This window comes from Pseudophryne corroboree, chromosome 9, assembly GCF_028390025.1.
Source record: "Pseudophryne corroboree isolate aPseCor3 chromosome 9, aPseCor3.hap2, whole genome shotgun sequence".
Taxonomy (NCBI): Eukaryota; Metazoa; Chordata; class Amphibia; order Anura; family Myobatrachidae; genus Pseudophryne; species Pseudophryne corroboree.
Genome location: NC_086452.1, coordinates 87627828 through 87650544, shown reverse-complemented (window position 1 = coordinate 87650544; position 22717 = coordinate 87627828). Strand labels below are relative to the sequence as shown.

The 22717-nt window shown below is 49.6% G+C and overlaps 1 protein-coding gene across 2 annotated transcripts in view; it reads right to left on the bottom strand.

The window, feature by feature from the left end:
- TRABD2B (TraB domain containing 2B) overlaps positions 1-22717 on the bottom strand; it is a 627183-nt gene that overhangs the window by 364182 nt on the left and 240284 nt on the right. For both annotated transcript variants that reach the window (XM_063939588.1, XM_063939587.1), the window contains exon 3: positions 3611-3757. In XM_063939588.1, the coding sequence (XP_063795658.1) occupies positions 3611-3757 (147 nt within the window). The remainder of the gene's footprint in view (positions 1-3610; positions 3758-22717) is intronic.

The window sequence follows — 22717 nt, the reverse complement described above, 5'->3', positions numbered from 1 at the left end:
CTGCGATTTTGGAATATTTAGAATCCACTCGTGCTGTCGTAGAACTACTTGAGATAGTGCTACTCCGACCGCCAACTGTTCTCTGGACCTTGCCCTTATCAGGAAAGCGTCCATATTTCTTTTAGGAAGAATCATCATTTCGGCCATTACCATGGTAAAGACCCGGGGTGCCGTGGACAATCCAAACGGCAGCGTCTGAACTGATAGTGACAGTTCTGTACCACGAACCTGAGATACCCTTGGTGAGAAGGGCAAAATTTGGACATGTAGGTAAGCGTCCCTGATATCCAGTGACACCATATCGTCCTGGTTCGCTATCACTGCTCTGAGTGACTCCATCTTGATTTGAACCCTTGTATGTAATTGTTCAAATCTTTTAGATCTCACCGAGCCGTTTGGCTTCAGTACCACAATATAGTGTGGAATAATACCCCTTCCCTTGTTGTAGGAGGGGTACTTTGATTATCACCTGCTGGGAATACAGCCTGTGAATTTTTTCCCAATACTGCCTCCCTGTCGGAGGGAGACGTTGGTAAAGCAGACTTCAGGAACTTGTGAGGGGAAGACGTCTCGAATTTCCAATGTACACCTGGGATACTACGTGTAGGATCCAGGAGTCCACTTGCGAGTGAGCCCACTGCGTGCTGAAACTCTTGAGATGACCCCCCACCGCACCTGAGTCCGCTTGTATGGCCCCAGCGTCATGCTGCGGACTTGGCAGAAGCTGTGGAGGACTTCTGTTCCTGGGAATGGGCTGCCTGCTGCAGTCTTCTTCCCTTTCCTCTAACCCTGGGCAGATATGACTGGCCTTTTGCCCGCCTGCCTTTATGGGTACGAAAGGACTGAGACTGAAAAGACTGTGTCCTTTTCTGCTGAGATGTGACTTGGGGTAACAAAAGTGGATTTTCCAGCTGTTGCCATGGCCACCAGGTCCGATGGACCGCCCCTTTATACGGCAATACTTCCATGTGCCGTCTGGAATCTGCATCACCTGACCACTGTCGTGTCTATAAACATCGTCTGGCAGATATGGACATCACATCTACTCTTGATGCCAGAATGCAAATATCCCTCTGCGCATCTCGCATATATAGAAATGCATCCTTAAAATGCTCTATAGTCAATAAAATATTGTTCCTGTCAAGGGTATCAATATTTTCAGTCAGGAAATCCGACCAAGCCCCCCCAGCGCTGCACATCCAGGCTGAGGCGATTGCTGGTCGTAGTATAACACCAGTATGTGTGTATATACTTTTTAGGATATTTTTCAGCTTCCTATCAGCTGGCTCCTTGAGGGCGGCCGTATCTGGAGACGGTAACGCCACTTGTTTTTATAAGCGTGTGAGCGCCTTATCCACCCTAAGGTGTGTTTCCCAACTCGCCTTCACTTCTGGCGGAAAAGGGTATACCTCCAATAATTTTCTATCGGAGGAAACCCACGTATCATCACACACTTTAATTTATCTGATTCAGGAAAAACTACAAGTAGATTATTCCCACCCTACATAATACCCTTATTTGTGGTACTTGTAGTATCAGAAATATGTAACACCTCCTTCATTGCCCTTAACATGTAACGTGTGGCCCTAAAGGAAAATACGTTTGTTTCTTCACCATCGACACTGAAGTCAGTGTCCGTGTCTGTGTCTGTGTCGACCAACTGAGGTAAATGGGCGTTTTTACAAGCCCCTGACGGTGTCTGAGACGCCTGGACAGGTACTAATTTGTTTGCCGGCCGTCTCATGTCGTCAACCGACCTTGCATCGTGTTGACATTATCACGTAATTCCTAAATAAGCCATCCATTCCGGTGTCGACTCCCTAGAGAGTGACATCACCAATACAGGCAATTTGCTCCGCCTCCTCACCAACATCGTCCTCCTACATGTCGACACACACGTACCGACACACAGCACACACACAGGGAATGCTCTGATAGAGGACAGGACCCCACTAGCCCTTTGGGGAGACAGAGGGAGAGTTTGCCAGCACACACCAAAAACGCTATAATTATACAGGGACAACCCCTTATACAAGTGTTTTCCCTTATAGCATTTTCACATATGTAATCATATCGCCAAATAAGTGCCCCCCCTCTCTGTTTTAACCCTGTTTCTGTAGTGCAGTGCAGGGGAGAGCCTGGGAGCCTTCCTCACAGCAGAGCTGAGCAGGAAAATGGCGCCGTGTGCTGAGGAGAATAGGCCCCGCCCCCTAAAACGGCGGGCTCTTCTCCCGGAGTTTGTGAGATCTGGCAGGGGTTAAATACATCCATATAGCCTCAAGGGCTATATGTGATGTATTTTAGCCATAAAAAAGGTATAATACATTGCTGCCCAGGGCGCCCCCCCCCAGCGCCCTGCACCCTCAGTGACCGCTGGTATGAAGTGTGCTGACAACAATGGCGCACAGCTGCAGTGCTGTGCGCTACCTTATGAAGACTGAAAGTCTTCTGCCGCCTGTTTCTGGACCTCTGGACCTCTTCAACTTCGGCATCTGCAAGGGGGGTCGGCGGCACGGCTCCGGGACGAACCCCAGGGTGAGACCTGTGTTCCGACTCCCTCTGGAGCTAATGGTGTCCAGTAGCCTAAGAAGCAAATCCATCCTGCACGCAGGTGAGTTTACTTCTCTCCCCTAAGTCCCTCGTAGCAGTGAGCCTGTTGCCAGCAGGACTCACTGAAAATAAAAAACCTAACTTAAACTTTTATTCTAAGCAGCTCAGGAGAGCCACCTAGATTGCACCCTTCTCGGCCGGGCACAAAAATCTAACTGAGGCTTGGAGGAGGGTCATAGGGGGAGGAGCCAGTGCACACCACCTGATCCTAAAGCTTTTATTATTGTGCCCTGTCTCCTGCGGAGCCGCTAAACCCCATGGTCCTGACGGAGTCCCCAGCATCCACTTAGGACGTTAGAGAAACACTATTATATAACAAGCTACTGTGTCATTCTAGCAACAGCGCAGCAGAAAGCTGAAAAAAGGCCCCACCTCCACTTTCCAGCTCTCCCTAGATGCTTGACTCCCACAAAGCCTCTCTTCTCCCCACAACCCTGTTTGGTCACACATGACTGTTCCATGAGTTTTGTCATCACTGGGAGCCGGCACCAAGTTGAAGTTGTAATCATTAGATATTTTGTCAAGAAAGTATGGATAATCATCATCCCACCTTCTCCTACAAGGATCAGGTTCCAGACTGTGCGCTTGAATTATACATTATACATATGTTACCTTGTGCTGCACAGGACTATGGTGTATTCTCTACATGCATTGCTGTTATTAATCTGGTACACTATCATAATGCATTGCCATATTTACTATATATATTTATCAAGGGGCCCAGACCATGCACTCTCTAATGGTTACCCAAGGCTCTGTGGCAGCTGGCCACACCCCCTCTGGAGAATGGCCACCTAAACATGGGCCCCTACTACTGCATTCCCCCGGTGGGCCCTTCATGCCCCAGTCTGACACTGAGTGGACAAAACAAATCCCTGAACATGACTGGGAAGGTCCTAGGGAAAACCTAATGTGCGGCAATGTTCAGCAGTACTGTTGTACACTATTTTATATGAGATGATTTGGTATTTGATGTCACACATTCATTCTCAGCACAAACCTGGGAAGTATCGTGGTTGAAGATCACGGAATTAAGGTCTCCGCAGTTGTAATGTTTTATGAGGTCGTCCGTCGTGTAGGGGGCTTGGAAGCTTCCCGCCCTCAGACTCTCATGCTGCAGTAATGTCTGGTTTAAAGCAAATAAAACCTGAGAATAAAGAAAATATTACAATGTTAGAGCTCTGACTGCTTCCATGCATTTCTGTAACAAACAATGGGCACATCTGTGAGACTGTTGCCATACCAACCAACCAGAGTCTTTCTATCATTTTTGTTCTACAGATTAATGAAAGCAAACATCTCATTGGTTGCGATGGACAACATTCCATTAATGTCTCCCATCATCAAGATCCAATAAATACAGTAGATACGTAAATACTGTTTCTCTGGACACCGTTCTTTTTGATGAACACAGCTGCTATCACTGAAATTAAATAACCAAGTTTACCTAATAATATTCAATATAAAAAAGAACAAATATGTAACGCACGGCAACCAATCATTTAGTGGGCCAAATCAGTACATTGCGAGTTGTACTAACAAAAGTCTGGTTGCTATGAGTTACGGTTCACGAATGCGGCTTACACAATATTATTAATTAAGCTGCATTGTAGAGTAGTCTCATCTTGCTGGATTGTAGTCCTGCAGCAAGGCAAATGTTTGTAAAAGGTTATTAAACACAGATAGTCCCTGACATTTGACAGCTGAGTCCTGACATTTGACATTTCTAGGATTAATGGTGTGGATTGGTGCCAAGGCGTGTCCAACAACTGGTAGCTAATTATTTTGTAGGGCTGATCTGAGGGGGAAAAAAATGTGTTTTGGACTGCAATGTCAAGCATCTTTCCCATGGGGATTATGTACATCCATATCTTTAAAACATAATATTACCAGCAAAAAATATCTGCATTGTTGCATTATTATGCGGCAACTCAGAGGAACAAGCCAGCCATCTTGTTTAAAGGGCTAATTGAAGTAGCTTTATGTGACAGATTTTTTGCTTACAAGAATCAAAGTACAGTATGCACACCAAACGGCCAGCCACAGCGGCGAGCATTATGGGAACTGTAGTTTAACAGATGGGGCGTCACAGCTGGCTAAACTTTGGATTGTAAGTGAAATATAAAAGTATGATTAAAGTGAACCTGATTGGATTTGTAACACCCCGGTCCGAAGGTGTAATGCCCACAAATGCGGTGCCGGAACTTAAACTACATGGGATTTAAATAAACCTGGTTCGGTTAAGATCAGAGAGGCAGACCTGCTTTACCCCTCAGACACAATGACAATACAAAGATCAGGAACCAACTCCATTTTATTATTATTTGTTAAAGGTGACAGAGTAGTAACAATTAGATTTAGAACTCTTTGTTAGAATACACAACATAAGGAAAACTTGAAATAGGCTGGCATTGTCTCAGCATAACCCAGTCTCGTATAACCAGCAATAACAATAGGCAGGTGAGTTGTGGAACAGGTAAGCAAGCTGGCGTTGTCTTTATAATATCACAGTCTCGTATAAGCTTTAAACAGGCACTGCTGGGCGGAACTTGCATAAAACAGTCAATAATAAGGCCGCCTTTGAAGTAATAAGCACATCTCTGACGGAACACGCTAATTTCTCTGCGGAGTCCGGCAGCGTCGCGGGCAGCCCTTTCTTCTAGCCAACGTCTTCTGGGGTTGGCGACCCTTTCCAAGCTCCCGTCTCTTCTCCCGCACTCTGGACCTCTGGAACCTTGGTGGGGCAGCGCCGTCTCGGATCAGCAGGTGATGTTGGCGCTCCACGCGAAGCAGGTAAACGATCCGGTCCCAGTCACCTTCTCTCGCCGCTCTGGGCTCACACAGGTCCGGCAACTACATGGCTGTGCTGCTCCGGCTTTGTTTTTCCCATACTCCGGGGGCTTTCTTCTCCCACGCTGTGGGGGTCCTAATAAAGGTTCGGGGTTCTCAGTACCACCCCCGTCCTCTCCAGGCACTGGTTCCTGGGGCCCCGGCAACAGCCCGCCCCAAGGTTCTTCTGCCCTGCAACCTGGGGGCCAATCAAACGGGCCATTTTGCTGGGCAAAGGGGGGGGGGGGGAAGGATTTCACTTGTGGTGTCAATCTACCCATCAGAGGCTGGGTCAGCAGAAGTTCAGATCAACATTCTATTATGGGCTTTGTAGTTCCTCTGTACAATGAGGGGCTAATTAACCTAAGGTGAACTCCTGTGATTTACAAACGTGTAAGGGGTCAATGTTTACACAGGGGAACCCCTATATGTACCCGCACACGTACCAAACACCTAAAAAAAAATATTGCATATACATAAATGGGGGTATTACAGATTTTAATAGCAAAGAACTATTTCACCAGTAGGATTCCATAACTGATAGTTATATAACAATATTTCCTGAGGACACTATACACACAATAATACATATACACACACACACACACACACACACACACTACACCCCCCCTTCATCTGAAAAGTGCAAATCAAGCGCTTGAAGTGCAACTTAAAAGAGTTTTTACAGCTCTTACTGGAAGCACATGAATGTCAACCCTACAAATCAACCCTGACCCTTGTTCATCTAAAGCACATTTCATTCCCCTCACAATTCAGGGTGTTACTCTCCTTTCCAGCTTCCCATGTCCACAACATTACTTACAAATTCCCACTTTGACATGAACAAAACATATCCTGGCTTTGTTCTTTGGAAATGTAAAAGCTGACACCAATTGACACCCAATAATGATAAATTGTGACTGAAAATCTGCTGTGCGTATGGATGTAAAACAAGTGCATCCCTCTGGAGCACACCTTGTGTCACTCTTTGGCTGTTTGAAATATTAGGAGGAATACAGAAATTATCACTGAGATATCAGAATGACTGATATAGCGGATACAGACTTAAAAGGGAGATTTATCAAAGCATGGAGAGCAATAAAGTACCAACCAATCAGCTCCTGTAATTTTTCAAACACAGGGACATGTACTAACCAGTGATAAAAGTGGAGAAGTGAGTCAGTGGAGAAGTTGCACATGGTAACCAATCAGCTGCTCTGTATACTTTTGTAGTATGCAAATTATAAATGTTACGTCAATGCTGATTGGTTGCCATGGGCAACTTCTCCACTGACTCACTTCTCCACTTTTATCACTGCTTAGTACATCTCCCCCACAGCAGCTTGTAAAATGGCAATGAGAATGGTTGGTACTCTCTCTTCAAGGTATGATATATCTACCCCATAATGACAATCACGCAAACTTGGGTAGATGGATACAAGCATACTGAAAGGGCTGCACATGACCCTTAAAATAACGGTTCGCTATGAAACAGCAGATTAGCTTCAGTAATACTGATGTCCAAAATCAATTAATCCAGCAGTTAAAAAATAAATAAAAAGATTTTGCCACATTGATTCTTTCCACCCAATTAAAATAGTTCAGTTATCAAATGAAGATAAAGAATTTGAAAATCTCTGGGAATAAAGAGATTTATTTAAATACTAGAAATGGCAACAACTACACAAAACCACAATTAACTCAAATCACTAATATGAACATATCTATGTTACATTTCGAAGTAGACATTAAACACTGAAACACTAAATACTGATACACTAAAAACTGTAGACAAACTGGATAGACAACGTTATAATATGGAGAGCGTCCATTAACCACTTAACTGACATTTTATTTTGCCAAAGACCGCTCTGAAATTGTCAGGGGGGTGGGGGTTATGAGTAAATTAGGTGAAGAACATGAATTTAACGGGTGTAGTATGGTATGCCGGCGGCCGGGCTCCCGGCGACCAGCATACCGGTGCCGGGAGCCCGACTGCCGGCATACCGACAGCGTGGCGAGCGCAAATGAGCCCCTTGCGGGCTCGGTGGCGCGACACGCTATTTTACTCTCCCTCCAGGGGGTCGTGGACCCCCACGAGGGAGAAAACGTGTCGGTATGCCGGCTGTCGGGATTCCGGTGCCGGTATACTGTGCGCTGGGATCCCGACAGTCGGCATACTGAAGACCACCCAATTTAACCTTATCCCAAATGATTTTAGGAAAAAAAATTAAATAAATATATAGTTTTTCAAATATTTTTCTAAACATTGAATCATTCATCAGGTACATCGCTACCATCGGAACATCGTGAACATCGTGACCATCGCAGCTTTTATTTTGAAAGCCGGGACAGCCTCCAGGTATACAGGGGGTGTCTAGGGGTGGCTTGAGAGGGTTAAATTACACTCCCCAGCGGCTGCCATTGTCTGCAGCCACTTGAGGGAGGGATCCTGCCGTGCTGACCAATCAGCAGTGATCAGCAGCACGGCAATCAGTGGGGGAGAGTGCAGGGAGGCAGAGGGACCTTCCGGTTCCTCTGACAGCAGCAGCGGAGGGAAGTTTCTCTTCCCTGCCGCTGCTAACACTCTCTATCTGACTGGTCGCATCCTGTGTGACCAGGTCAGATAGAGCACTTGCAGGCATGGTCGCATCTGATGCGACAATGCCAGGCAAGTGGTTAAAACATTTTGGGGCTTATTTATCACCATTTGCATCTTGGATGCGGATGTCATGTGATAAAATTGCCCAAACTCGCACTGTGATAACTGATTACATCGCAGGGATGTATCAATTATCACATGCAGGGACAGAGCTTGCGGTTAAGCTCTGTCCCTGCGATGCCTCTTCGCAGCATCATCGGGGTATTTTATCATGCTGCGCATGCGCCGCCCCTTCCAACATCGTCGCTACCGCTGCCACCCGATCGACCCCCCCCCCCCGTCGCGACACCCCCCTCCCCCCCCAGCAGGATAATATACTTTCCAGTCCAGGGAGCGGTGCAGGAAACGCAGATGTGTCATGCCCGTTTTCGGGGCAGCCAGATGACGTCGCCTGAGTTTCCTGCAACGGGAAACATGGTGGCCGTGTGCCTGTATACGCAGCCTGGCCGAATTGCGATTGCATCGATGGGTGATGCTACGAATGTTGGGCGGCCGTGCCCTGTGCTGGGATATTGGGGGTCATTCTGAGTTGATCATAGCTGTGCTAAATTTAGCACAGCTACGATCATTCACACTGACATGCGGGGGGACGCCCAGCACAGGGCTAGTCCGCCCTGCATGTCAATGCCGCCCCCGCCCAAGTGCAAATGCATCGCACAGCGGCGATGCCTTTGCACTTCCAGAGTAGCTCCCGCCCAGCGCAGCTTTAGCGTGCGGAACGGGAGCTACTCGTCACTCCCCGGCCCGCAGATGCTGCGTGTGACATCACGCAGCCGCCACGGCCTGCCCCCCAATGGTCCGGCCACGCCTGCGTTGGCCGGACCGTGCCCCCTAAACGGGGGCTTAACGCCGCTGTCCAGCCCCCTCCCACCCAGCGACCGCCTCTGCCTCAGAGGCGATCACTAGGCAATGACGGATGGAATGCGCCGGCGCACTGCGAGAAACTGCAGCGAGCGATCGGGTCGTAATGACCCCCATTATCAGTAGCAGTTTTCGAATTTTTTTGCAAAACTGCTACTGACTCTAAATAACCCCCTGTATCCAGTTTCATCTTGTGTCTTATTTCCTACTGTACTGGGTCAGAGACAATTGAAACCACAGTCATATTTCTCATTACTATTGCTGAATGGTGAGCAATGCCATCCCAAGAGAGACACTGACCTTGGACCTTTCATATCAAACCAGCTCTCAGTTACAATTTCCTCAAAGACTATTCAGTCTCTCACTTCAAAATAAATACACTTATTAAGTCGGAGTACCCTAAGAAAATGCCACCTAATAAATAAAATGCATGTTATTTACTCAAGGAAATGATGGAAAATTATTACTCAGTCTTTGGAAAATAACGTTTTGATTCCTAAGATTTATGATCCTTCCACGCATGTCCTTCTGAAGCCATTTTTTTCCCCTGAAGTACTGTTCTGTTGCCGAATTTGGTTTTGAAAGAAACCTTTTAAGAGAAGGGTTTCAGCAAACATTAACTGGTGGCAGGCATAATCCAAGCTACTAACAGATTTTGTCAAATGACCTCTTCAGTTTTCTTTTTGCAGCCATAATTAACATGACCTGCCATTAATCAGGACACAATAATGGCAATGTGTGCTTGTGTGGGAGGGAGGAGGTCAGACCTCATTAGTGACGCCTTTGGATTTTGATCACCCGGCTTGGATTAAGGGATATGGGGAAAATATACGCAGCTACTCTTTTGGTGCAACAAGTTTGCTTAATCTAAGATTGTATTTTTTGGCGCACAGTACAGCTGTGAAAGGCAGACAGGTTTAAGAAATACCTAGGATTATGGGATTGATACAGAGCTGAACGTACACTGTGGTATGGAGCGCACATTGTGTGGTTTTCGCACTGTGCAAGCTCCGCAACTGAGTACATGCAAATAGGGGTGATGCAGATGTTGAAAGTGGATTGCGCTACTGCCTAAACTCCATGTGGCTACTCCTCAAGAGAAGCTCCATTTCCTATAACAAGATGGCCTCCGAGGCTACTACTAAGCATATGCAAAGCCATCTTGGGCCTGTGCTAGAGTGCCACAGTGGAAGACGGGGGGCTTCCAGTGAGACCTGTGATTGCCTGAGATATTACTGATGTTTCAGCATACTGCACCGACGTGTATATACACTCACCGGCGTGTGACACCCTGAACCGCTTCATCTACCAATGTATATAACAGTGAGTACGGCTGTAATTGCTTTGCCCTCACTAAAACAACTCCACTGGTTAAGTAACTGGGCTGTTTGTAGTTGTAAGGCATCCGTTGGTGTGTACAGACTTTGTGCTACATTGCCAAGCCTTGCGTACATAGGGGATCATTCCGACCCGATTGCTCGCTGCAGTTTATTGCAGCGCAGCGATCGGGTCGTAACTACACCGGCACTGGCGCATGCCAGCCGTCGTTGCCTAGCGATTGCCTCTGAGGCAGAGGCGGTCGCTGGGTGGGAGGGGGATGGACAACGGCGTTAAGCTGCCATTTAGGGACCGTTGGGGGGGCGGGCCGCGGCGGCTGCGTGACGTCACACGCAGCCGCTGCGACCCAGGGCAGCGAAGAGGTTCTCCCGGCCAGCCGCAGGAGCTGTGCTGGCTGGGAGTGACTCCTGAGATGCAAAAGCATCGCCGCTGTGCGATGCTTTTTCATTTCTGCGGGGGGGGGGGGGTGACACTGACATGCGGGGCGGACTAGCCCTGTGCTTGGCGTCCCCCCGCATGTCTGAGTGCCTGGTCGTAGCTCGGAATGACCCCCATATTTTTGGGACTGTCCCTCTGTCCCACCTGCAGACAGTAGTGTCCCGTGGTGGGTGGCCTTTGGGAGGCTCTTGAGTGTCAGTCGCGATATAAGCCTCCCTTTTTCGTCACTGAGGGGGTACACCCAGCGCTCTGTCCCTCTGTGTACTGTGAACAGACGCATTGCACAGCGTCTGTTCACGAACACAGAGGGACAGAGAGCTCCCACGAAGTCATGCCCCCTTTTGTATAGGCCATGCCCACTTTCACAGCCGCGTGATGAAGTCCATCTTTGCAGACACCTGATGTTGGGAGGTATGCAGCATTGGACATAAGAGTAAACACACCTGTTTTGCAAGTATGTATTTATCTTGTAAGTATTACTCATTGATTAAAACCTGTCGTATTCATGAGATGACTCAAATTTCTTTCCATCATGTCCATAAACCAGGCAGAAGAATGATGGGTTTAACAAGTGATATTCTTGTTATCACTCGTTACGAATGTTAATTGCTGCTCCAACCATTCACCTCCTAACTGTTGTGTGTTTGAAAAAATGACAAGAGATGATTGGTCGGAACACCATTTAACGAGTGACAACAAAATATCACTCGTTGCTAAATCTGCCCCTATGTATCTACAGCTGTCATAGTGAGATATAGGTGTAACACCTGGAGAAACTCTGGTTAAACATACATTAATGTACCAAGTTTAGGACAAATTGCCAGAGCACCGACTATGAAAAACAATGCAATCTAATTCTTAAGCTACACAGCGTTCCTACAGTCTGGGTGATACAATCGGTTGAAAATTCAGCCCCGTCCTCATGTCTTTCCTAATGAGGTTAGACAGTCTGTTCTTAAAAAGGCTAAACAGTTTAGAATAACATGCTATTAATAAGACATACTGCTCTAGTCCTATTTTAATGAATGCCTTGGCTGCCGCACAAATACAAATTAAATATTTAGTTTGAATAAAAATAGTACTGTTGTTTGTTTTATGCGGCTAAAGAGAAACAGTGGGCAATGTTTCTTCTATAAAAATACGGATGTCTTTCTTCTCACATACCCCAGAGAGAAGACAGCTTTGTGTGGTTTGTTTTTAGAGATGAGCGGGTTCGGTTCTCTGGGAACCAAACCCCCCCGAACTTCACTACCCGAGCCCGGATCCGAGTCCGGCTCTGATTTTTCTGCCTGACTCGTAAACCAGAACTAAGCAAAACGTTATCATCCCGCTGTTGGATTCTCGCGGATTTTGGATTCTATATAAGGGGCCGCGCGTCGCCACCATTTTCACTGTGGGATTGGAGAGTGTAGCGAGAGGACGTGTCTCCGTCCTGGGAGGGAAAGTGGGGTGGCGATTCCAGTGCTGTCTTGTGCTGCTCAGTCCAGTGTAGTGTCTCATGCTGCATCAGTCCAGTCACAGTGGTGGTGTCCTCTGCTGCCATATGTCCAGTGTAGCTGTATAAGTCCAGTCCAGTGCAGTGGTGCTGTGTTGTGCTGCATCAGTACAGTGGTGGTGTGTTGTGCTGCATCAGTCCAGTCACAGTGGTGATGTCCTCTGCTGCCATATGTCAGGTGCTGCTGTATAAGTCCAGTCCAGTGGTGCTGTGTTGTGCTGTATCAGTCCAGTGGTGGTGTCTTGTGCTGCATCAGTCCAGGCACAGTGGTGGTGTCCTCTGCTGCCATATGTGCAGTGCTGCTGTATAAGTCCAGTCCAGTGGTGCTGTGTTGTGCTGTATCAGTCCAGTGGTGGTGTCTTGCGCTGCTGGTGTCCAGTGGTACTGCCGTACATGTCCAGTGATACTGCCGTATAAATCCAGCCCAGTGATACTGCAGTATATGTCCAGTGGTACTGCCGTATAAATCCAGTGATACTGCCGTATATGTCCAGTGGTACTGCCGTATACATCCAGTGATACTGCCGTATATGTCCAGTGGTACTGCCGTTTAAATCCAGTGGTACTGGCTTATAAATCCAGCCCAGTGATACTGCAGTATATGTCCAGTGGTACTGCCGTATAAATCCAGTGATACTGCCGTATATGTCCAGTGGTACTGCCGTATACATCCAGTGATACTGCCGTATATGTCCAGTGGTACTGCCGTTTAAATCCAGTGGTACTGGCTTATAAATCCAGTCCAGTGATACTGCCGTATACATCCAGTGATACTGCTGTATATGTCCAGTGGTACTGTTGTATAAATCCAGTGGTACTGTTGTATAAATGCAGTTCAGTGAGACTGTCGTATATATCCAGTGGTACTGCCGTATAAATCCAATCCAGTGATTCTGCCGTATATGTCCTGTGGTACTGTCATATAATTCCAGTGATACTGCCGTATATGTCCAGTGGTACTGCCGTATAAATCCAGCGGTACTGGCATATAAATCCAGTCCAGTGATACTGCCGTATATGTCCAGTGGTACTGCCGTATAAATCCAGTGGTACTGCTGTATAAACCAAGTCCAGTGGTAATGCCGTATATGTCCAGTGGAACTGCCGTATAAATCCAGTGATACTGCCGTATATGTCCAGTGGTACTGCCGTTTAAATCCAGTGGTACTGGTGTATAAATCCAGTCCAGTGGTGCTGCCGTATATGTCCAGTGATAATGCCATATATGTCCAGTGTTACTGCCGTATAAATCTAGTGTTACTGCCGTATAAATCCAGTCCAGTGATACAGCCGTATATGTCCAGTGGTACTGCCGTATATGTTCAGTGGTACTGCCGTATAAATCCAGTCCAGTGATACTGCTTTATATGTCCAGTGGTACTGTCATATAATTCCTGTGATACTGCCATATATGTCCATTGGTACTGGCATATAAATCTAATCCAGTGGTACTGCTGTATAAGTCCAGTGGTACTGTTGTATAAATCCAGTGGTACTGTTGTATAAATGCAGTTCAGTGAGACTGTCGTATATATCCAGTGGTACTGCCGTATAAATCCAATCCAGTGATTCTGCCGTATATGTCCTGTGGTACTGTCATATAATTCCAGTGATACTGCCGTATATGTCCAGTGGTACTGCCGTATAAATCCAGCGGTACTGGCATATAAATCCAGTCCAGTGATACTGCCGTATATGTCCAGTGGTACTGCCGTATAAATCCAGTGGTACTGCTGTATAAACCAAGTCCAGTGGTAATGCCGTATATGTCCAGTGGAACTGCCGTATAAATCCAGTGATACTGCCGTATATGTCCAGTGGTACTGCCGTTTAAATCCAGTGGTACTGGTGTATAAATCCAGTCCAGTGGTGCTGCCGTATATGTCCAGTGATAATGCCATATATGTCCAGTGTTACTGCCGTATAAATCTAGTGTTACTGCCGTATAAATCCAGTCCAGTGATACAGCCGTATATGTCCAGTGGTACTGCCGTATATGTTCAGTGGTACTGCCGTATAAATCCAGTCCAGTGATACTGCTTTATATGTCCAGTGGTACTGTCATATAATTCCTGTGATACTGCCATATATGTCCATTGGTACTGGCATATAAATCTAATCCAGTGGTACTGCTGTATAAGTCCAGTGATACTGCTGTATATGTCCAGTGGTACTGCCGTATATGTCCAGTCCAGTGGTGCTGCCATATTAGTTCAGTGGTGCTGTTCTGTGCTGTATATTATTTACTCCAAATAAAGGGGTTATTAATATTTAATCCAAATAATTTTTACGGGGTTTGCCCTGTGTGATGTAGAGATGCGCTCTCCTTTGCTGCATTTTGTTATTTAACTCCAGAAAAATAATGGGAGAACAAAAATTTGGGGGATAAAATAGAGAAAGATCAAGAACCACTTCCTCCTACTGCTGCTGCCGCTGTTGTTGCTGCTGGGTGTCGATCGTCATCCCAGAGAGGAAGTCGGAAGATAACTTGCAATACTTCAACTAAGCAAATGACTGTCCAATAGTCCTTTGTGAGGAAGATTATATATGACAGCAGTCATCCTGTTGCAAAACGGATAACTGAGGCCTTGACAGCTATGTTGGTGTTAGACGTGTGTCCGGTATCCGTCATTAGTGCAGTGGGACTGCAGTGCCATTCCTAGATGGGCCAGGTGTTTGTGCCGCACACTTGTGTCACTTAGCTTAGTCATACAGCCACCTTGGTGCAACCTTTTGGCCTAAAAACAATATTGTGACGGTGTTCAGAATAGACTGGAAATGAGTGGAAATGAATGTTATTGAGGTTAATAATACCGTAGGATTAAAATTACCCCCAAATTCTGTGATTTTAGCTGTTTTTATGTTTCAGAAATCATCCAGATCCAAAACCAAAACACGAAAGGGTGGTTTTGGCAAAAACAATTCAGATCCAAAACACGAGCATGGAACCAGAACCAAAACCAAAACACGAAAAGTGCCGGCCACACATCTCTAGTTTTTTTAGTTCTTTGGACAGGTCACATGACTTTATTAGTCGTGGCATCTTCAGTGCTTATACCTAACATCCTAAATATTTAGCCGCACCCCTCTCTTCCCTGCACAGGCCACACCCCCAGGCACCAAAACTGCACCTCAGAATATGAGCCTCCGCCCCTTGAGGACAGCAGTACGTAAGCCAACAGCTCTCCCCATATTGAAGGTGAACAGGCATACCAAGGATGTAAAAAGGACAACCTCTATGGAGAGAGTATTGACTGTATAGGAGAGGAAAGAGTTAAACATCTGGGGAGGGGTGGACCTAGCTGTGAGGAAAGTACAGCCTTCTTTAGGGGGAGGGTTTGCTATATATAGGGAAGGCGAGGCCATCTTAAATCTCTTGGTGATTTGCTTTAGGTGAGTGCTGCAGTGCAAGCAAATCTTGTTTATTGTGCGACTATTGCTGTGACACTAGTATATAGTGTGACCCTCACTGTGGTATTCTCATCTCCAGTATCCCCTTACTATTTAATTCTACTTCTCCCCTCCCGGTTTTGTGTCTGCTGGTATGTCCGCTCGCCCCCAGCGCGTGCTAAGGGCCCCGGCTCGGTACCGTGGGTCGGACGGCCGAGCGGGCCCTGAGGCGGCAGGGGCCGGCATGAGGGACGGGGCTCCGTCCCTTAGGGCCTCATCAAACGCGGCCGCAGGCAGCGCTGGCGGGGTCCGGGCGGACTCGCCGCCGGGTGCCGAGTCGGGCACTCCGGCCGAACGAGGGCGGCGTGGGGGACCAGGGGTCCCTTCGGGCCGCTCGAGTATCGGAGGGCGGCGGCCGTCCCCTCCGGGAGCCGACGAGCCCGGGATCATGTCGGGCGCCCGCGGGCACGCGCCCAAGAGCGGCAGACACTGACTCTCCTTCCTCGCCGCGGCCGCCTGTTCGTGCCGGGCGGGGGGGGAGGACGGTTGTGGGAGCTGGCGGTCGCCGCGCGGGGACTATGCAGGAGCCTCGCGCGGCGGCCGAAGAGGAGGAGCAGTGCGGGAGGCCGTTGGCGGGAGGACGTGGGACGCGCGCTCGAGGTGGTCTGTGTGATGCTGGCGCCGCTGCACGCGCACGTGTGCGGCCAGCGGCGTCCGGAGCGAGCGTGGGCGCGCGCAGCGGCGCCAGCATCACACAGACCACCCTCTGCTTCTCCCCGGATGCCAAAATCCGGCAGGGGGAGAGAAAGTTTTAGGGGGGTGCAGCGTGTGCCTCGGGTAGGCAGCGCTGGGAGCATGGACAGGGCGATAAGTGAAGGGGGCACAGCAGGATCAACAAGGGGTGGCCGCCAGCAGCATGCGGGTTCACTCTCCGCTGGTCAGGTGACACGCGGGGGAGCACGCGCGGGGGGGCAGCAGGTCCCTGTGTTTACCGCAGGGCGCAGCGGGTCCCGCGGCGGAAGGGGAGACAGGGAATGGGTCAGCGGCCGCAGGGCCGCGGCACGGGCCGTTGCACACGACAGAGGGTCCTCCCCAGGACCAGGGGATTCTTCTGCTTCCCTGGATGGGGAAGGGGAAGGATCGGAGATTGAGAGCGGCTGGGCCGGCCGGGGGGAACTTGCCTTCGGTTTAGAACATGAGGGGCATGGTCCCCGGGGCGCATCGGGCGGTCGGTGGGCGCGGGCTCGCGCCCAACCAAGGACCGGTCGTACTTCGGGCGGCGTTTCAGGGGGTCGCGCCGCACGGGATCCTCCTGGGGCCATAGCGTCAGCTCTGGCCACGGTGGTGGAGGCTCTGGGGCCATTAGCTGCAGTGGCCTCCCCTAGGGCGATGGCGGATTTCGGCCAGGCTGCGGGACGCGGGGGGTCTGGCATTCGAAGGGCATCAGCGGCGCAGCGAGTGGCACGAGCATGCCGAGAGCTAGGAGCCGCCGCGGCGGAGCTGGAGCGAGGGCCAGACTGGGAGCAGCAGAGGCGCACGGTCGCTGCGCATTCCACGCGGGGTGCCCGGCGTACGCCGCAAGCGCGGGTCGGGCCCTCTTCTGTTTTGTCTTCCACAGAGGGCCGAGGTGAAAAGGATTTGGCAGATTTCGTGGTGGACGATGATTGGACCGAAGAAAACGAAGAATCCGGGTCGGAGAGGTCGATGGCATCCGGTGAGTTGGTACAGTCTATATCAATTTCCACCGCGAGCTCGAGTTCGCGTAGCTCTTCGTCCTCCGCCTCCTCCTCTTCTTTGGCGTCGCAAGCGTCCGACGCTGATAGTACTGCTAGGGCATGGAAGGAGACGAAAAGCTTGCCAAAAGGGCAGCAAAACAGCAGAAGAGGCGTAAGCGGCGCAGGCGAATTAGTGAGGAGGAGCGTAGGGCAAAGAAGCGGCGAGATCTGCCGGGGGTAGTGCGCTGCGAGTACACCGCAGTTATGCGGGGGCTGCGAGACAGCTGCCGCAAGAAGATACGTAGGGGTGACTTTGTGGACTTATTCGGTTTGACTAAGGCCATGAAGAAGGATTACAAAACGGCGGCCGCTACGAAGGGCATGGGGGCAGAAGCTTTCAGGTCTTTTGATAACTGGCTGGCCGGTTTCTGGGTGTTTGCGGCTTGTTATTTGGAGGACAGGCCGGAAGAGCACATGAATATCATCCGATACCTTCATCTCGTGCACGACATGCAGCGCACATCCTCGGGCTCGGAATGGCGGCGATATGACCAAGAGTTTCGGGAGAAGCAGGACGGGCTACGGGTTATGGATTTTGGGTTCAAAGACGTGGAGGTCTGGCTCAAAGTGACCCGGGCATCCCAGCGGGAGGAGGAAACCCAGAAACAGGGAGCAGGTGGGCGTCGCGGGGGGTCCTCAGCGCAGGGAACGGGCGCGGACGGGGGATTTGCCAAGACAGGCGGATTGGCCGTTCGCATGGGCGGGCGGTCTGCCCCTCGAGGGAAATGCTTCGCTTTTAACAGCGGAACATGTTCATTTGGCAAACAGTGTCGTTTTCGTCACTCTTGCCAACAGTGCGGTGGAGCCCACCCAGCCTCCTCTTGTTTCAAAGGGGGGCGACAGGGAAATCGGGGGAAACAACCATACCCTAAGCAGGTCGCGAGCGGGACCGCTCAGCAGAGCACCAACGCCAGTTAAGTTGGAAACGATGGGTAAATGGTTGGGGCTGTATCCCAATAAAAGGGATGCAAAATTTTTGTTAGACGGTTTTAAGTTCGGTTTTCGCTTGCCTGTTGCAAGCGAAGTGTCCGTGCGCGCGCACAGGAACCTTCAGTCTGCCCGAACCTTGCCGACGGTGTTACGGGAGAAAGTGGATAAGGAGGTCAGGTTGGGTAGGATGGAGGGGCCATTTAAGTCACCCCCGGTGGATGACTTGGTCATCTCCCCGGTCGGGGTGGTACCAAAGAAGACTCCAGGATCTTTTCGGCTCATTCAGCATCTTTCTTACCCGCCAGGGGCATCGGTCAACGACGCAATACCACCGGCTTATTGCTCGGTGGTGTATCAGTCATTTGACGAGGCGCTGGAGATGGTCCGCGGCTACGGGAGCGGGGCCCTCATGGCTAAGATTGATGTTGAGTCAGCTTTTAGATTACTGCCATTGCATCCGGACTCATTCCGTTTTATGGGTTTCCGGATTGGGGCGGAGTATTTCATCGACAAATGTCTGCCGATGGGATGTTCCGTTTCATGCTCGTTTTTCGAGCGCTTTAGCACTTTTCTTCATTGGTGCGTGGAGTCGACATCAGGCGGTCACGGGGTTGCACATTACCTCGATGATTTCCTGTGTGCGGGACCGGCCAATGACACAAGGTGCGGCGACTTGCTGTTTAGCACGCGGGCTCTTTTTTACCACTTCGGTGTCCCGGTAGCCAGGGATAAAACGGAGGGTCCGGCCTCCTGCCTATCATTTTTGGGGATTGAAATTGACACCGTGGCGGGAGAGTGTCGCCTGCCCCAGGACAAAGTGTCAAAGCTCCGCGAAACTATTTGCCGTTTCAACGGCTCCCGTAAAGTCACGCTGCGGCAGGCGCAGTCCTTGCTGGGCATGCTGAACTTTGCTTGTCGGGTAATACCGATGGGCAGGGTTTTCTGCCGAAAGCTCGAAAGGGCAACGGCGGGGTGTGCCAGGCCGCATCATTTCGTTCGATTGTCCTCTGAATTAAAAAGGGATTTGGCCGTCTGGGCTTCGTTCCTGGAGGATTTCAACGGGGTGAGCATATGGCAAGCACCAGCCGTTGACAGCGAGAGTTTGCAGCTTTTTACCGATGCTGCAGGTGCCTCTGGATTCGGTTGTTTTTTGGAGGGATCGTGGTGTGCAGCATCTTGGCCGGGAAACTGGCATAGCGAGGGTCTTACAAGAGATCTGGTGCTGCTGGAGCTTTTTCCCATTATGGTAGCGTTGGAAGTTTGGGGCGATCGGTTGGCTAACCGCAGCATAGTGTTCCGGTGCGATAATCTGGGCGTGGTGCATGCGATTAATAATCAGAGGGCGAAATCGCTAGTGGTGCTGCGGGTGCTCGGACAATTGCTTTTGACGTGCTTGCGTAGGAACCTATGGTTCCGGGCGCAACACGTGCCCGGTTTGGAAAACGGAATCGCAGACGCGTTGTCGCGTGGACAGTGGGAGAGATTTTGGGATTTGGCACCTGAGGCCGAAGAGCAGGGTTTTCACTGTCCTGGTTATGTTTGGCAGGTGATCGGGCCGGACTGGAGGGTCTAGCGTTGCGGTCAATCGCGCCGGCCACGCTCAAGGCTTACGGACAAGCTTGGAGTGAATGGGAGGAGTTTGTCCAAGGGCGTCAGCATCAAGGTAAGAGCAGGCATCGGCTGATGCTTTCTTTTATGTGGCAGCTTTACGTCTCCGGTAGGTCACGAGCAGTGGTATCGCGGTATTTGGCAGGCATTTCATTTTTCTGCAAGCTGCGAGGCGTCCCTGACGTAACGAAAAGCGAGGTCCTGCGGAAGGCAATGAAAGGGTGGGCGCGAGTTGCGCCGTCGCCACCGGATAGTAGGCGGCCCATCGATGCGGCTTTGTTGCCGGCCATCATCGAGGCGGTAGGGCGAGTCGCGTCGTCCAGGTTTGAGACGCTTTTGTTCAGTTTGGCGTTCTCAATGGCTTACCACGGGGGCCTTTAGAGTTTCTGAGTTGGTAGCGCCTTCCAAGAGAGCAGATTCGCGCATGCTGGTCGGGGACGTGGTAGTGGGTGAGAGGTCCTTGCTGTGCAGGTTGCGACGCTCCAAGACGGATCAAGTGGGGAGAGGGCGCTGGGTTACAATGGTTCCAGCGCTAGAGGAGAGCGTTTGCCCAGTTGGTCTGGCAAGGCAATATGTGGTGGTGCGACCCGTTAAGGAGGGGTCTTGGCTGTTGCATTATGATGGGCTGCCAGTCACGAAATACCAGTTTCGTTGGATGCTGAGTCGTTGTTTGGCGGGCTTGGGCCTCCCACCCACTGCTTTCGGTACCCATTCCTTTCGCATAGGTGCAGCGACGTCGGCTGCAGCGGCGGGTTGCTCCAGAACTGAAATCCAGGCGGTGGGGCGATGGAAGTCGTCAAGTTACAGACGATATATTCGCCCCGTCACATGAGAGGTCGGTTTGCGCTGGGTGCTTTGTTTAAATGGCAATGTATTATGTTGTTCCAGTTCTGTGATTTTATGGTGTTGTGCGTCTGTTGGTGTTCCCCCTTTTTTATCCTACTCAGGGATTAGCTACTCGCCGTTGCTGGCATGAGTCGGCAGCGGGGGTCTGGAGTTATTTGCGATTTTTTGCCTGACTTGACGGACTGAATTCTAATCTATAATTCGGCTAATTTGGTCTAATCAGAGTCCCTCAGCAGGTCTTTACGTTTCACCTCCAGCTGAGTTATTACATGTGTTTCCCATTTTATACCCCCCCCCCTCCCCTCCCCCCCCCCTTTTTATTTCGTTTGTTTTATTTGATCTTTCCCCTTTGTGTCTTTAATAGCGCTTTAAATTGGCAACGGAACATGGTGCAGTCGGCTAGGCCGTGACTGCTGCAATGGCGAGATCTAAAGTTTTCTTTTTTGGCAGATCCTTCAGTATAAACAATTAATAAGCCTCTTAGTAATCAATTCTACCCCTCTTTTTCCCTTCAGGATGGTTCGAAGACTATTTGCCCGTTTGGGTGGTTGGCCACTCTTACATTTACTGGGCGGCCAGGTTTGTGGCCTCGGAAGGGTCTCAGGCATTGCTAGGAACACAGGGTGTCAGATGGCTTGGCTGGCGAGGAATGATGTGGGGTGAGCTGAGGAGTAGGTTAGTGAGTCAGGCCAGCAAGCATGGAGTCCCTAGGGTTTTGGTTGTCCATCTAGGTGGCAACGACCTGGGGAAGAGGACATCCTTGGATCTGCGGTGGGCCATGATACAGGATCTGGCAAGTGTGACCGCAGCATGGACCAATTGTGTGTTGGTTTTTTCCATGATGGTGCCAAGATTGTGTTGGAGGGGTGTGGCGGATGGTCGCCAGATTGATGAGGCCCGGAAAAAGGTGAACGGAGCGGTGGCAAAGTGGGTGCTGTCCCACGGTGGGAGGGTGGTTCGCCACCCGAGGATACGGTTCAGAGACAGCCACCTTTTCCGGCGCGATGGAGTACATCTATCCAATGAGGGGATGATGTTTTTTCTGGAGGATCTAGGTTTCGCTTTGCAGGAGTTAGGGTAGGTTTATGGTGGCGGTGCGAAAGACTTTGGGGATGAGTCTTTCGCTGTTGGCGGAAAAGAACGGCAGTTTTGTATTGTAGGGAAAACTGTAGTGTTTTTACAGTTTGTTGTGGTTTAGGTGCACTCACCTCCATCGACTTATGGCCGCTTGACCACCCGTCCGGGAAGGCAGCGGCAGGGCACCCAGGAGCGGTGGGTAGTCACTGTGGGGGTTGAGTTGTCACCTATTACCGGTTTATAGTAAGTTTTAGTAAATTTATAGGGTTAGTTATTTAAGGTTAATTCAGATTAATTGAGCCGTTCTTTTGGGCCGCCACCATATGCCAGCTGGAGCGGCATATTAAATTAATTTCTTTATTACAGGTTTCCTAATGGATAGGGACAAATAAATAGCTAGCAATTTTCTGCCAAAATTCAAGTCTCAGTGTCGTTATTTCTGGTTCTAGGTTATGAATGCTTTACTTTCAAAGAAAGGGGTCCACCAAATATCACTAAGATGTTTAAAGCATTCACATATGTGGTTCATACTGTATATCATGTTTCAGCTGACCTTCCTTTTTACAAAAGATCATTTGCAAATGTATACGGCGGAGCATTTATGCACATATAAATTAATGATGTTACTAGATGCCATGATGTCATTACGAGCTGTGATGATGTCACTAGATGCTCATGTATCCTATGCAATGGTTTATTGGTCATCTGTAGTACTGCTAGCCAAGAGTAATTCAGTTTTTGAATCCTATGGTGTTTTTCATACTGTGAAGCAATAGTGTAGCAAAAAGTTTTACAGCAGCTGTGATTGTGACTAGGCCTCAGGAAGTGATCCAAAGTAAAGGCAGCTGATGACCTGTG